The sequence below is a fragment of the Caloenas nicobarica genome, chromosome 17 (assembly GCF_036013445.1).
Source record: "Caloenas nicobarica isolate bCalNic1 chromosome 17, bCalNic1.hap1, whole genome shotgun sequence".
Classification (NCBI taxonomy): domain Eukaryota; kingdom Metazoa; phylum Chordata; class Aves; order Columbiformes; family Columbidae; genus Caloenas; species Caloenas nicobarica.
In genome coordinates this window covers 3,050,237-3,066,058 of record NC_088261.1, presented here as the reverse complement: position 1 = coordinate 3,066,058, position 15,822 = coordinate 3,050,237, and the positions used below count along the sequence as shown (strand labels likewise).

Sequence of the window (15,822 nt, the reverse complement as noted above, 5' to 3'; positions counted from 1 at the left end):
TCTTTTCAGGTCATGTTCTTGGCCTTGCATTGCTGTGTGAAACTATATATGATGCTTTATACTGTTTGCCTGTGGATTTGTTTTGTGTTTCAGCAGATTGAATAGCATTTCTATTTAAATCGTGTTTCATTCTAACTAAAACAATTGCTGTTCTGCAGTGTCAGGGGATTCTTGAGGTAATAGGAACACTGTGTTTTGTGATTTACTGACCGTTTTGGCCTTTGAAAGGCACCAGTACGTTTCGGTCCATTTTTCGTGCTTTGTTTGGGTTGGTGTTGCCTCACCAGTTACACCAGACCACGGCAGCGTTAGCTCTTTTCACACTGGTGCCGCTCGGTCGTGTATTTTGGTCAGGGGCAGTAACGCGCCTGTAGCATCACTTTCCCGTCAGCAGTGCTGATGCTCCGGGAACACCAGCATTACCGAGTTTTAAGAACTCGGTGTCTTTTTTTTTTGTGGTTTTCCCCTTTCGAGATGCATCAACTTTTCTAAAAATGTGTTTACTTCGTGCAGTTGTTGATAACCATGAGTTAGCTGCCTGCATCAGACTGAACCTGCCTGTCTAGAGCTCTTCAAGTGTGAAAGCTCCATAAATCTTGTATAGATTGAAAATATCTCCCACTATCATCTTGATATTTTTCCCTTCAGTTGTGCCCTTATCTAGAAATCTCAGAGTATTTTACAAACGCTGAATTAAGCCTTGTACGGCATTCCTCCTCCTTCTCTCCCCCAGGAAATGACATTATCATCCCTGGTTTGTAGAGGAGGAATCAAAGGTCTGAGTGCCGAAGTGACGTGCCCAAGGTCAGCCGCCGAATTAGTGGCACGGCTATGAATAGACAGAGGCATTCGAGCTCCCGGCTCTCCGCTGAACAAGATTGTGGCCTCCCAGTTTCAATTTGTCATAAGTTAATGACTAATAACATTTGAGCATCTAGACTGCGGCAGAATTTATTTTCAGCAGCCGGCAGGCAGGTAATCCTTCGTTACGGCAGCAGCAGGACGCAGCGCGCCTCCCGTGTCCCCGTAGATCCTCTCTGCTGCTGCTTGTTTTGTGTCCAAGACGTGAGAACGGGTGAGAACCACCAGCGTGGGGCTTTGCTGTTTAGTGGGATGCCGTAGGTGATCACCGGACTGTTCGCTTTTGTGATAGAAACAAAGGTCCTAGACCTGCTTCTCCATTTGTCTTGATGTAACAATAATGAAGTGTCGTGATAGTGGTTTGACTTCAACATCTAATCTATTTAAAAAGAAGTAAAACAACCTCCAGTGCAGTCTGCTCTTCCTTGAAGGGGAGAAGTAATTCAACTAAAGTCCTCTCAGGAGCCAAATAAGAGAAGTAAATGTTGAGTTGTGCTAATCAGGAAGAGGAAATCATCTGTCTGCATCTGGTCACTTCCCTGCTTACGTGGCATAGTCCTCTAACGGCTACTTAAGAAGCTTTGTGATGAACAAATGTCAAGGGCAATTAATTCTTTGGCAGGCAGCTGTTATTATTAGGACAAAGAGTGGCCAGACATAGAAGGAAAGCCTTCAGCTGATTTATTTTCTCTACCTTTTCCATCAAAAGTGATAAGCCACTCAAACCCCAATGGTGAACTGTCACGCAATAAGAATTTTAAATTTGCCATCTCTTGTTTTTAGTAGCAGACCTTATATTAGATCTAAAGCACAGAGGAATAGCTCAGAGAAAACGTTTGGAAAACCTTCCCCACTTTAATGCTATCAGGAAGGAGCAGAGTTGTGTGTTAAGCTGGTAACATAATAGTACGTGGGCTGAGTTAAGCCCACTTCAGACTGTTTTTCTAAAATTTAATTGATGGAAACGGCCCACTTTTAGGCTTGATTTATTACCTTAGCAGAGTTATTCCAGGATTGCTGCAATGCAACTGTGGGTGTTCTGAGCACACCCACGCTGCCAGAGAATCAGGAAGGATGTACTTAAAATCCTCTAATTTATCTAATAACATCTTTAGCGGCTTTTTGTGTAGGTTTAGCATTGTAATGGAAATGCATGCTCTGGCTGGATAAAGAGCTGTGGTGGAAACCGCTAGTGCTGGCTGCAGGGACCTGTGAGTAACATTTGGAGCTGATAGGGGACATACCCTGACCAGCTACATGCTGTAAAGGCACCTTTCAATTTTGCGATCTGTCACTGCAGTTAAAATAATATCTAAAATTTCAGGTATGAATGTTCCTGACTCTGGCTCTTCATAGACGTGGGGTTCCCAGCCCAGGCTGAGTGGAGGTTCCTCGTGTCTGGGTTATTTTTCCTCTGCTGTTTGGGTCCTGAGTCTCTATTTTAGCAACCGTCGTTGCCTCAGTTCTTAACCAGGTTCCCTCTTTGCCCATTAGTGGATGTTCCTGAGGGGCTGTTTATAAGTGACACAAAAAAAATTTGGTTTTCCTAAAAAGTTTCAGCACTGAGCTGGTGAGGGTGAGATTTGCACTGGGAAACAAGCTCAGTTCCTTCGTGCCCAAAGCGACCAGCGTCCGGCTTGTGTCTGTAAATGCTTTCAGCGTGGATTCTTCTGCTGCACGTTATTTAGGCTGAGCCTTCATTTTTCTCTGCATTTTTTCACAACACTGTCCTCCCAGCGTTGCTAACCACTGGCATAATTATTCTATCCCAAGCATTGCGGCCTCTTGCTGTTGTTCTAACATGAAAATTGCATGTAGCATGGACAGTAACCAGTATCACCGCTCTGGAGGATTGGAGCTAATAATAGGCATGAAAAACCTGCTCTTTGTGAGCTAAATAAAGGCAACCAAGATGAGATGGAAAATCACCTTCTACACACGCCAGAAGCAGAGGAGGTCCCGGGGTGTTTCCCTCTCCCCACTGCGTGTTGCTGTGTGTAAATGGGATCAGAGGTGCCGTGTTGTGCGGGCAGAGCCAGCCCTGGGATTTCCTGATGTGCTGAACAGTAAATAATGAGGGTCGGAGGGCTTACTTTGCGTACATTTTCTCAATCTGTTACATACTCCTGGACTAGCGGATGCAAAATTCTGTTGTTGACAGACAGTTTCTGAGGCTGAAATGAGCTGGGAGGTGTCTGCGGGGTCCTGCAATGGGCACGTCTTGTGCAGCACATTGTTACCCCCAATGAGAACTATGGAAACGGGAACTTGCGGCTGTGTCAGCAAGAGACACCTGGAGAAGTTAAAGCAGACCGGTGGGAAATACAAAGTTATGCATAAATTAAGAGGTATTAAACTCCTCTTGAATGAGAGAATGTACATTAAAGTGGCCTTGGATTGCTATAGATTAATTAACCTTGGGAGATATCAGGTTTAATTAAGCTGCAGTGAGTTAAAGCCACTTTGCTCTTGATAGCGATCATTCATCAGGGAGCTTTTTCACCTTATGCACATCAACTTCGTAGCTCCTAGGGGTTTGCCTTGACTTTCAGTGTCCCTTGGTGAGGTTTTGGACACTTGGAAATCTGAGAATTTCTCTTATCTTTTGGAATCCTGACTCCAATTCTTAGGAGAAACTGGACAGAACGGGCTTTAGATAAAAGTGGATAATGCACATGTAGAAAACGTGCGTTAAGCAAGGGCTGCATGACAGACTCTGCAGGGGGGTCCAAGTCTGGATTTGAAAAGCATTTAAACGGAGGTTATGAAATGGAACATTAAAACTGAAGAACAGGGAACATAAGAGTGAAACGGGGTTACTGAAATCTGTATGGTGGGTTTGAGGTCTTGCTGCAAGGTTGTGGTGCCGTCTAGCAAAGAAGAACTGGAAGTTTAACAAATCTTCATTCAAATTCCTGTTGGTTTACAGAAGAGAATTGTTATGTATTTCCCTGACTACAAGTTACCTTGCTAAATCAGATGAAAATATCTTTTTGTGAGTTTATTTTTGTGTTTCGTTTTTTTCTTTTCCAGTAACTGCCCTTCATTTTTGGCTGCTGCTTTAGCTAGAGCAACGTCAGATGAAGTCCTGCAGAGCGATCTTTCGACACACTATTTACCAAAGCACGTGGACAACGCAGATGGGATCATACGTAAGTACATCTGCGCATGGTAATGTACAACTTTACATGGCGTGGATCTTTCATTTCCACTGCATACTGGAACACTTTGCAGATAATTCAAAGACTTTTAAAGTCAGCGTTGACTTCAGTGATCCATCTAGTCTGACCACTTGAACGGTACTACATTTTCCTCAGATTAGTGTCTTCTACCAGCTAACTAATGGAGGTTGCACTAGGTTTCTCGTAAAGGAATATCCCATATTGATATAAAAAGATGATGAATTCACCACCACTCCTGATAGAGCTAGTGGCTAATTTTAGTCAAAGCTTTCTCATCTTTGAATCTGTCTAGTTTCAACTTTTGCTATTGAATTCTTTCTCTATTTTTAAATGCCTTTCTCTGGTTGTACTTGAGTCTTTTATCGAATTTTTCTCCTTAAGACCAGATGGAAATCACTCCTTTATTTAAGAGCACCTTAGTAAGACTGTATCTGGTGGCCCTGAATTTCTTTATAAGCACTTCAGGCTTTGTGGTCCTGAGAAAAAGAAGAACATGCTATGGGTTCCCTTTCTGTAGGTATTGCTGCCTCCTCCTACTGAGCAGGTAAATGGAATAGATTTGTCATTGTTCTGGCTGAGCAGCCTTCATTCATTTCAAATTGAGATCTCTGAGACTTGCATAAATATTTGACAATCTCCAAGGAAATGTTGACTCAGCCTCCACACAGAATATCTGAAGAGTTCAACAAAAAAGAAAAAGAAAAAAAAGCACAAACCACAAAACCCTCACACCTACAGAAACTGACATTTAAATATATCTAAATCTGTAATACACAGATGCAAACATAGATTGATATATGTATGGGCTATAGCAGGCACTAAAAATATGACTCCAGATGCAGCGCATTGAGGTAAATTGTCATAATTAAGGTACTTGGCAATAAAATACACCTTTAGAGATGCAACATGAAGTGTTAAAATTTGAAGATAAAGAGGGAGAGCATCTTCTGGACAGTAGTAAAGCACTAGTTTCATATGAATACTGCAATTCCTAATAGTATACCATAAGTGAAAATTTTTGAAATGGAGCATTAGCTCCAGCCATGCAAGGTTTGGCTAAGAAAACCATAACAAAACCAGGGGGATTCATGCAGGACTGAAGGAGATTTCATTGCAAAAGGTCAGCAATTCCATTCTAGCTGACTTTCCTGGCAGGAATCCTTTGAGAAACCCGGGCTGGTTCCCTGGCAGAAAGCTGTGACCACCCAGTGCCCGACCTGCTACGACAGGGAGATTTCTTGCTCTGAAAGAAAACAAAGGGAACTGGAGCAGGTGATGAAAATGCGATTTCTACGTCTTGAAAGTTTTGTGCTCAGAGTTCACAGTTTCTCCTAATGGTGTTTGGACTGCTGCAGAATGCAAAACCAAGCTCCATTTAGCTGCCTGGTCTTGATACTCATTTCTATGTCAGTTTTTCGTATGGATCCAGAAAGATTTTTACTCTGTATAATACAAGGAGGCATTTACCCGATTTGCCTCAAGTTTGAATTTGCTAGAAGAAAAAACTGATTCCAGATTTCCTTAGTGACATATTTCAGTCTGAGCAGTGCGACATGACAAATCACATCGCAGGCTTGGGACTGGTAACAACAGCTCCTGGTGCGCTGGTGGAAAGGAAATCAGAAGCTTCATGGAAGAAGAATGCAAATCTTAAAAGAACAAAAACTGGTTTGAGCCCATGAATGTAAGAATGCAAAAATATGGGCCAAATATATTCAGGGTGACTGGAGTTCTTAGATTAAGGAAAACCTTGGTCATCGGCTCGATAACGTGTCTACAGACCTGGCTACTGATCCCTGTTGTCACACCGTCCACATTTTCGAGAAAGGTCTCAAAATGTAGATACTAAAAAGCAGAACCTGGTGACTGGTGTTCTCTCTACCCTGATATTTGTTCTAAAAGTCAGTTGTCTTTGGGAGCAACGACACCCGGATCGTATTTCCCACTAGCTGTGTTACAATTAAGCGCAACTTCCAGCGCTGTGGATTTGGGAGCAGCAGGAGGGAAATGAAATGCTCGGTGACACAACCACTATGACAGCTGAGTCAGCTCTGCCTCAGCGCTGCAACATTAACAATTGATGAGTAATTTACAGCTGTGAGGGGGTGGTTTGACTGTTGTTGTGGGCCTTTCTCCTGTTTTACCCCCAGGAGCAATTATTGGTGATGCCGACACTCTGCGTACTCCCTGCTGGGGACGGGTGGTGGGTGTCCCAGCGCAGCCAATGGGTTTTACTCCCGTCCTCCGTCAGAGTGATGCTCTGAAGCGTGACAGCCGCGTGACACGGAATGTGCACCGTGCTCCTTCATACGTGCCCACTGGAAAAAAAAAAATATGGAAGAACAATTCTCTGGGGTTCACTTCCGAAAATATAATTTGGACGTGTCCCCTCTTTAAATATATTACCCAGCAAAAAGATTTCTGGTGTTGCCAGTGAGAGAGTGGAAGTGTTGCGGGGAATCAGTACCCGTTGCTGTGGCAGTGGTGGGATGACCCAATCATTTGATTTCCAGCACTTGTTTTTAAAGCTGTGTGATCAGGAGGCTGGGGCTCCTTCTTTCCATTACGTATATGGCTGATTTCCAGCTAAATTGCTGCTCTTGCAGATCAAGCTGGAACCAACTCATAATCAGCAGAGCTGGGAATTTATTTTGCTCCCGAGGATCCTGCCCCCTGATCCCTACAGCCCACATCTTGTGTAGTTCTAGTACAGGAATTAGTAAATGCTGCTTTTAAGTTCTTCGCAGAATTTCTGTGAATTGTGAGATGCTGTAACTCTCCCCTCTGCTCCCTGTCCTTGAGCCGTTCCTCCTCCAGCAATGATTGATGCTCGTGGATTGCTGCTGTTTAGCTTTGAACATCTCTGGCTTTGGTGAATGATCATGTACAAAGAGATTTTGATGTGTTCAGCTATGATGTTTTCTTCCTGTTTTCCTCCCCTGAACTTCAGAACAGTTGTCAAGTGCCTTAGTTTTTACGTTTTAAAATTACTGTTTCTCAGGAGTGACAGTTCAGCACTTTCTTCAATTTAAGACCTTTATGGTTTTCTCATTTGCTCACGCAATTTCTTTGACACACAGTCCAGTCAGGAATCTGGAAATAATGTTGTGAAATTAAGAAGGTACTTGAATGTGTACACTACTGAATGTGCACACCTCCGAAACAACTTAAAGTAACACTGTTCATTTCTATAGGTTACTTGCCACTGTGTTTCCTCATTGCTGCAGAGAAGTGTTGTTTGGAATAGACATTTTGGTCTAAAACCAGTATGATGTCATTGCAATGGATTGTGGTTTTGGTACATGATGCTACATGCTGTGGTGAAGTCCCTGTCAGAGCTGCTGTGACACAGAGCGACACGGGGCATCACATGCGGAGAGAAAAGTACTTGGTTTTCGTTTTTCCTGATGCTGCAAATGAGTTCTCTAAAGGCATGGGGGAATGTTTAAGTTAAAAAGACAAACAAACAATGAGCTGCTTACTGATGAATGCTGATTATGGCAAGTTGGGCTTCCTCATTTACATGTCAGAGCCCAGGATTTCCCTGCCAACACCCATTTCAACCGCTTGGCTAAAATGGTTTTGTTTCATCTTTGTAATGTATGCAAGAAAAAAATTCTCACTTAATAATGCTCTCAGCCTTTCATTTGTGGTTTTTGCTGTCCCCAGAGATTGAGACAGTGAAGCTGGCCCGCTTAGTGTTCAGCAAACTGCACGAGATCTGCAGCAACTGGGTGAAAGACTTTCCACTGCAGCCGAAGCCCCACCGCTACTACGAGACATCCATCCACGCCATCAAGAACATGCGCAGGAAGATGGAAGACAAGCATGTCTGCATCCCAGACTTCAACATGCTCTTCAACCTTGAGGTAAAAAGAGATCAGGTGGAAAACAAATGCATATGCCCAATACGGCTTCCATTCTTGGGGAACTAGGCAGTTTTTTACTGTGCGAGTGAAAGCTGTAGCTGTGAGGGACCAGAGGAGGATTGACCACTAGGAGGCAAAACATAAAAACACACACAAAAAAACCACCACACAAAAAACACCACCACAGCCAAACCCAAACTTGTGCAGTTCACAAGAATCTAGTGACACGAATACTTTGGTGAGACTGAGTCCAGACTTCCTTCCATTAATTTCTTTATGCGGCCATCAGTCAAACACTCATGCTTGTTCTTCCTTCATATATAAATCTGGACACTGAAAAATAGCAATTAGAAGAAAGTGGCAGGAATTTTACCTTTAGGATCACATTGCTGCATATTTAATTCTTTGTTACATCCTGTCACTTTAATAACCATCTTCTGCCCCATCCACGTTCTTGCCTTTAGATGATATTAATGCAAACAGAGGTAGATGTTTCCTTTGCCTGTCAGTTCTCAGCTTTCTTATTCCAATGTGTGTTGGAGCCCATTACTTACAGATTACAATGTACGAATATTCCAGTCATTGAGCTGCTGTCAAGGTTGAATTGGCGCTGATGGGGGGTTGGTGTGTTCTGTGTGTGAACAGGCGCAGGAGCTGATCGCTCTTGGTACAGCATTGTTTCTCTGAACAGATAAGGGGAAGCTGAGAAAACTGACTTGAAGATGAGTGATTTTGCTGTATTCGATTTGTGAATGTAATCACAATTATCTGATGAGAGACTACATACAGTGTTTAAAAAAACCCCAGGCATCTAAGGTGATATGGAATGGATTTTTAAAAAGAGAAGAATGAAAGCAGAGGCTGGCTGGCTTCACATTTTAACTGTACTGGCATTTTATCCCTGGTGGATTCCAGACTTGATGTAGACTCCATGTGAACCATATTGGATGTTCTCGCTCTGTGGTTTGTGCAGTCACAAAAACTCCTGCACAGTTTGATGGAAATGGCACTTCCTATTTGAGTTGAGTGACTGAACTGTAACAAATGGGACATAAGCAGCACTGAGCGCGCTACACGGGTGATTCTTGCAGGACATCTCTTGCAGTTTCCAGCTGGAATTCACCAGCAATAAGGTGAAAATTTCCCATTGATGCAAGTGAAGATGGTCTGAGTGGTTTGTTTTTCCAGTGCAGACTCTGCTTCTAAGTGCAATTTAATGAGGACACCACAAATCTCAAGTTCGAAAGTTTAAGACAATCCAATGAGCTGTTTGCATTGCTTTCTCCTGAGTGGTTTTCTCCATGTGTTTCCATTGACAGGACCAAGAAGAACAAGCTTATTTTGCAGTGTTTGATGGCCACGGGGGAGTGGACGCTGCCATCTACGCCTCCATCCATCTCCACGTGAACATGGTGCACCAGGAGATGTTCCAGCAGGACCCGGCAGAGGCCCTGTGCCGAGCTTTCCGCGTGACCGACGAGCGCTTTGTCCAGAAGGCAGCCCGAGAGGTGACTGAGTTACCCGGGCTTGACTCTGACAGCGTTTATCTGTAAATTGTGTCCTGGTCAGCAGGGCTGCTCTGAGTGCTGTGCCCTCAGCACAGAGCTGTCCGTGTGCAGCCCACAGAGCTGGTGCGTCGTGTTCCATAAACATGTTGCCCTCAGCTTCTCACAGTGTCCAGTTCATTTAGCAGGATGCTGCTGCCGTTCTTGTGTTCACCTGCCAACTCAGTTTAGTCCTTGGGGTGGGTTTTTTTTCCTCATCTCTACAACACACATTATTCTTAGCTCCAGAAAGAAAGAATAAATGGATAACTCACTCCTAGGCCTCCTAAACTTATGGAAGGGCTGAGTTAAGTGCAGGGAACTCAAGATGTTTACAAATAAACCTCCTTCCAAGTTCATTAACCTCATGCGTTTCTATCAGCAGATAGGAAGCAGGCACAGGAATGCACTAGAACAGCAGCGCAGTGGCACAGCCTCGTTTCCGAAACACGGTTCCAACACAAGAGAAGTCACGGGGCAGAACTGATCACTTGCATTCAGCCACTTTGAAATGGTTCTTATTTGCTTATTGAAAGCTGGCGGTATTTTTTTCACCCTTTCCAGAGTCTGCGCTGTGGAACCACCGGCGTGGTGACTTTCATCCGAGGAAATATGCTGCACGTGGCTTGGCTGGGGGACTCCCAGGTGATGCTCGTGAGGAGAGGCCAAGCCGTGGAGCTGATGAAACCCCACAAACCAGATCGAGAGGTGAGAATGGCCTGTTTTAAATACCCCCGGGCAGCATTTGGCACCGAGGCCGACGGGGATCAGCTGTATGTGAGACATTGGGACACTGAGTGTTGCTTTGCCAAGGTCTCTTGGAGTGGCAGCGTGTGTTCCAGTTCTCCCGGTTCTCGTCTCCGCACGCTGTGTTTGTGAAAACCCCAGATGTTTATGGGAGCGTTCAGAGTGTGGTGGCAGCACCAAGTGCTCTGTCCAAACAACTCTTGTGTTGTCTCGCTGTTTAGGACGAGAAGAAGCGCATTGAGGCCCTCGGTGGCTGTGTGGTCTGGTTTGGAGCCTGGAGGGTGAACGGGAGCCTGTCAGTCTCCAGAGCTATTGGTAAGAATGGGCTTTCTCAGGTTTCCTTTTCTCTTTAATTAAAACTTCAGTTCTCTAGTGATCAGAACTTGAAATACAGCTGGAGATAGACCTGTGAGCAATGACCTTTTTTTCCTCTACAGTTTGAGGGAAAAATTTCCAAATAATTTCTTTAACTTGGAGTCAGGGTCATTGGCTCCACGCTGTGTTAATAAAAGGGCTTCCAGATGCTCTGGCTGCAACCCCTGGGTCTCGTGTATCCGTGTGTTGTTTTTCCACAGGGGACGCTGAGCACAAGCCATATATCTGTGGGGACGCAGACTCTGCCTCCACTGTACTCGATGGCTCTGAAGACTACCTCATTTTAGCCTGTGACGGCTTCTACGACACAGTCAATCCCGATGAGGCGGTCAAAGTGGTGGCTGACCATCTGAAGGAGAACAACGGTGACAGCAGCATGGTAGCACATAAATTAGTGGCATCGGCTCGGGACGCTGGTTCCAGCGACAACATCACTGTCATCGTGGTGTTTCTCAGGGACATGAATGCCGCAGTCAGTGTTAGCGAGGAGTCGGACTGGACGGAGAGCTCTTTTCAAGGCGGGCAAGAAGACGGCGGGGAAGATAAAGAAAACCATGGAGACTGCAAACGGCCGTGGCCCCAGCACCAGTGCTCAGCACCCGCAGACCTCGGGTACGAGGGGCGCGTGGATTCCTTCACCGACAGAACTAGCTTAAGCATAGGCTCCAGCGTTAACCCCTTTGATGGTCAAGGCTATTTAGACCTGACAAAACCAGAAACTAGTCCTAGTACACCGACGAGTGCCAAATGTCTGCCACCAATTCAAGGGTTTAGTCCTGGCATACCAAAGAGCGTGAATTCCATCAACGGCTTAACAGCAAAGAACGAATCTCCAGAGCGCAGCATGTCATCGATCTGCGGACAGAGCGATCCCAAGGAGCGCAACGCTCCGCTTAGTTTGGGCGCTGCAGGGCTGAGCACCTACAGGGTGAAGGGTTTGTGCCCCGTCTTCTTTGGGCTGGAAGAGGAACTCTTCAAATCCTCGGGAAGACGAGCCGCGTTCTTTCACTTGCGGCTCTGCAACGGGAAGAGGCAACAAGGAGCCAGGCTCAAACCAAAGTTTCACACGTCGCTCTGGGCTTGCGAGCCTTCCCACCTAGAAAGATCGAGTCTGTCCGTCCCAGCGCGGGGCTGCGGCAGCACGAGGCTGTCGGCACGGCGCTCCCCGTGGTGGCGGCTGGCTCGGCAGAGCGCATGCAGGGAGAGCGTGTTTTTGATGCGAAGGCAAAGTAATTGTATACCAGATTCATACCTTCATCAACGCTGTAAAATGTAACCGTCTCCCTCGTGTTCCTCCATCAGACTCACAAAACAGACATTCCCAGAATAAAACTGGCATCATCAGAAAGCGAAAAAAGGTGGGCATTTCCGAACTGTACTCCAGTCCCCTGCAAAGCTCAAACCGTGTGTAAATAGATCTAAGAATTACTAATAACAAATGTAGTTGTTTCAGTCTCAATCAGTTTGCTGGTGGTGCCACCCTGAGCAACGCCACAGCCACCCGCACACACCTGTGTCCAGTCACATTCACCAGTGAAAGCCGAGCAGCTGGTTCACGTCATTAGACGCAATTAGGGAACGGTCATTAACAGCGCAGAGAGCTGAACCTGCCTGAGGTACGGCTGTGGAGCAATATGTGCAGAAAGATTCCAGTTTAGAACTGCCAAATCTTTTTAGAGTGGGGGGGAAGTTGCCATAGAAGTCAAGGTGTGTGGGGCTTTTTTGTGTTCTGCTTTCTGTTTCTTTCAGGCGAGCGTAAAGACGAATTAGAAAATTACATCCACTGTTGCAGGTAAAAGACTAAAAGCCATACAGGGTTTTACCAGGTAACCTGGGAACGGACAAACTAAGCTCCTGCTACTCTGTTCTCAGACTCCGATTGAGGTACAGACTTAAAATTTACCTTTTTTTTTTCTCCATGTAACATAAGATGTGGAATATGAAGAAAACTTGTTTTTTGTAGTTTTTAAATAAATTATTTCATATGGCTAGAGGTGCAGTGTAGGGAATTTCGTATCTTTCTGGTGCTTTTAGTGGCACTTTTCTCATTTGTCAGTTTAGGAAACTGTCTTCGATTACTTTTAATTGAACATGATTGTGCTTAATACTTTGAGCCAACCTCTTTCCACTGTAACTTCATCTCAGGTCTTAAAAGAAACCAATCAGTGATGTTCAGTACGACACCACTGCCACTCAACCACTCAAACCAGAGAATCGCTTGTGAGAGATAATGAGCAATTTGATGAGCTGTTTGGTTTTGGTAAAGATTTCTAGATGGCAAAGGCATAATTCAGTATAAAGCTGCTGTACGAAGGACGCTGCGTCTGCGAGCAGTTCAGGTTCAGTGGAGAGAGGAAAATTCACTGACAAGCCAGAGCTTTGCTTTGCTCAAACCTGGGTTCAGAAAGGAAAGTGAGAGATGCCCATTGCCCTTATTTTCTTGAGCAGAACGTTATTTATCAAACTGGGAAGCACGCAGGACTCAGCAGCCCTTCCCGGCTCTGGGGTGGTGTGAAACCCTGGGGGCAGCGGTTCATTGGGACATAAGGAAGCAGACGGTTCCGTCAGCTCCGCTAAATACACATCCTGTTACTATTCTTCGTTACACTGAGACGTTTGGAAGAGTCTGAATAAAGTCTTATAGGCATTCATTGTACAATTCATATCATGTTAGCAGTAACAATTTAATAACGGTATTAGCATTTAGCTAGGCTTTGCAGAGTATTTTAATATTAAGTAGTCAGGAGATTATTCAACAAGACAAGATGGTGAGGTTTGAATTCTGCCAATTTCCGCTGCTTCTATCTTTGATGCACTATTTTAAAAGCAATCTGACGAATAGCAAAAGGCTTCGTGAGTAACCAGGAGCTGGAGCGTGGCTTTAGATTCCTTTGATCTTTTTCAGACTTTTTTTTAATCTTACGGGATCATTGGCTCTTATCTGTCATCTTATTAAGCCTTAGCTGTTGTCAACGTTCTCTTTAGCTGCAGCATATGTTCCAAGTCAGATTTACTGAGGAAATTTGAGAAACCGTGAAATGGTAAAATATGCAACTCCAGGGCATCTCTGCGGTGCCTTTGTTTTAAATTATTCACAGTAATAATGACGCATTGAAAGTCCATCTTAGAGCTGACTGTGCTTCGGAGAGAAAGGTGGCGTAAGTGCAATTCCTCGTGTGAGTAAACGAGAATGGAAAACCGTGACGGATGATAAACTTCTTCCCAGTCTGCAGAACGAGCACTGGACTGCACGCGTGCTGTTTGGGGAAGGATCGAGCTTTTTAGGTGTGGATTCATAAATGAGAATTCTGCGACTCATCCCATTTATCTTGCTAGGAGAAAAAAAAAATCTGCCATCGTAGTTGCAGTGTGGTCAGGTAAAACCATTGTATCGATAGCGAGTGTTCATTTCTTCACTAACTGCATATTAATAGAGTAGATAGGAACCATTTGTAAGGTAAGTCCTTTAAAGTTCTATAATATTACAAGTAGTGGTTATTGGTCTGATATATGCTGCTCTTGATTCTACACACTAGACAAACAGCAGTGCTTTGTGAAATGCAGTGTTTTAATGCCACTGGTGATAGGAAGTAGTTCTCTTCAGTTCAAAATCCTGTGCCCTTATTTGCTGCTTGCTAACGTAAGCAATAATCCCTCTCTAATGGTATCTACGTGTTCTGTATTTGTACTTTGTCTATCTGGTGACAATGTAAAAATAGTAGGCTAATATAAAAGTATCTAACTGTATTTATTAACTGTTGATGCCGAGATTCAGTCTGTGACCTGTGTTTTGTATTTTTATTGTGTATCTTAGTGGTGGTGAAATTTGTATAACGAATCTTTCCAATAAAGAGCTGAAGTATCCCTTTTCCGCGTTAACACAACCCGCATCAGTTTCAGTTGACGTGTTAACCGTGTTTGCAGAACTTAGGAGGTAGGTAGTGAAAACATTTATTTGATTTGTTTTTAAATTGTGTTGGTTTTGAGATGCGGGCTCCAGGCTGTTTGTCTGAAGCTGCTCAAAACTTGCTCGTAAGCTCTTCACTGTGAGTACTGGCGGGATTCGCGCAATCCCCACGCTGGTAGTTTCCTGTGTACACTTTGTAAATGTGCAACTCTGAGGAATGTCTGCGGTGCAGAGAGCAGTATAGCACCAGACCAGGGAGCTCTTACCCATTTCAATTTGCACTAAAGGTGGGTGGAAACGCATGTATATAACTTTTCTTTAACCTAGAAGTGCCATCAATTGTCCTTGCAAGTTAAAACCATTCAGTATTTTATTTCGATTGCATTGTAACGCCGAAGGACAATTAACTTACGCCACATTTATAGTGGTACATCGTCATAGAACCTCCGCTCTGTTTTTGGAACACTGTGTGTCCGCGAGAAACGCGTTGTCCTATGGGCAGATGAGGCACAATGAGTTCTGTGTTTAGAGACATGGCTGCTGTAGTTCAGGTCCACTATCTCCTCACTAAATCCTCCTGACCCTGGCAATGTTCTGCAGGGAAAAACAAAAAAAAATAGAGAAAGATTGGTCTAAATTAGGGCTGTTTTAGCACAATTTATTCACTCGGCACTAGTCACATAAACAAAGCCATGGGAGGGGATACTGCAGCTTTGTTCATGCCTGTAATTTAGGGCAATCTTTCTTTAACTCATGTCCTCTTTGCAACAGGAACACAACTTTCTACCCTTGTATCATGTGCAATAAGTAATAACAAAGCATTAACCCGGCCTCTGACTGAAACATCCGTCTCCTTTGCCAGCCCTCGCTAACCAGGCGATCGCCACTGTACTTGCCAGCATTAAAGCTAAAGAGAAAACACCCCCTTAGGCTCTAGTACAACTGTTGTATGTCGTGGTTACATCTCGTTAGGTTTTTTTCTCTCCTTCACTCTAGAAGACAGAACATGGACAGGGGCCAGTGGCTGTGGGCACCCTGTGCAGGGCACCAGCCCAGGGTCACTGCTGCACCGGGTGCTCCCGCTCCCCTGTCCGTGTTATCTCATTCATGGAACTAACTGTTCTTTATGAAGTAAATAGATTAAAGTGAACCATTTAACATCATTGGGACTTTCCATTTGCAATCTTGTTCTACAGTTCACATATGTGTTTAGTTATAACCATGTATTAGTCATCCATATTTTATTTATGAAAGCTGTTTATACAGAAAAAACTGTTTAAGTTTTACCAATATCTTAATAAAACAGTAATTTAAGCCACACTTCAGAAAGTCTGTTT

The 15,822-nt window shown here is 44.3% G+C and overlaps 1 protein-coding gene across 1 annotated transcript in view; it reads left to right on the top strand.

Moving 5' to 3' along the window:
• Positions 1-15,778, top strand: part of PPM1E (protein phosphatase, Mg2+/Mn2+ dependent 1E) — a 59,092-nt gene extending 43,314 nt beyond the window's left edge. Inside the window, exons 2-7 of the mRNA XM_065647380.1 lie at positions 3,895-4,013; positions 7,713-7,912; positions 9,232-9,420; positions 10,021-10,164; positions 10,425-10,518; positions 10,779-15,778. Of these exons, the coding sequence (XP_065503452.1) occupies positions 3,895-4,013; positions 7,713-7,912; positions 9,232-9,420; positions 10,021-10,164; positions 10,425-10,518; positions 10,779-11,854 (1,822 nt within the window). The 3' untranslated portion in view covers positions 11,855-15,778. The remainder of the gene's footprint in view (positions 1-3,894; positions 4,014-7,712; positions 7,913-9,231; positions 9,421-10,020; positions 10,165-10,424; positions 10,519-10,778) is intronic.
• Positions 15,779-15,822: the final 44 nt, after the last annotated feature.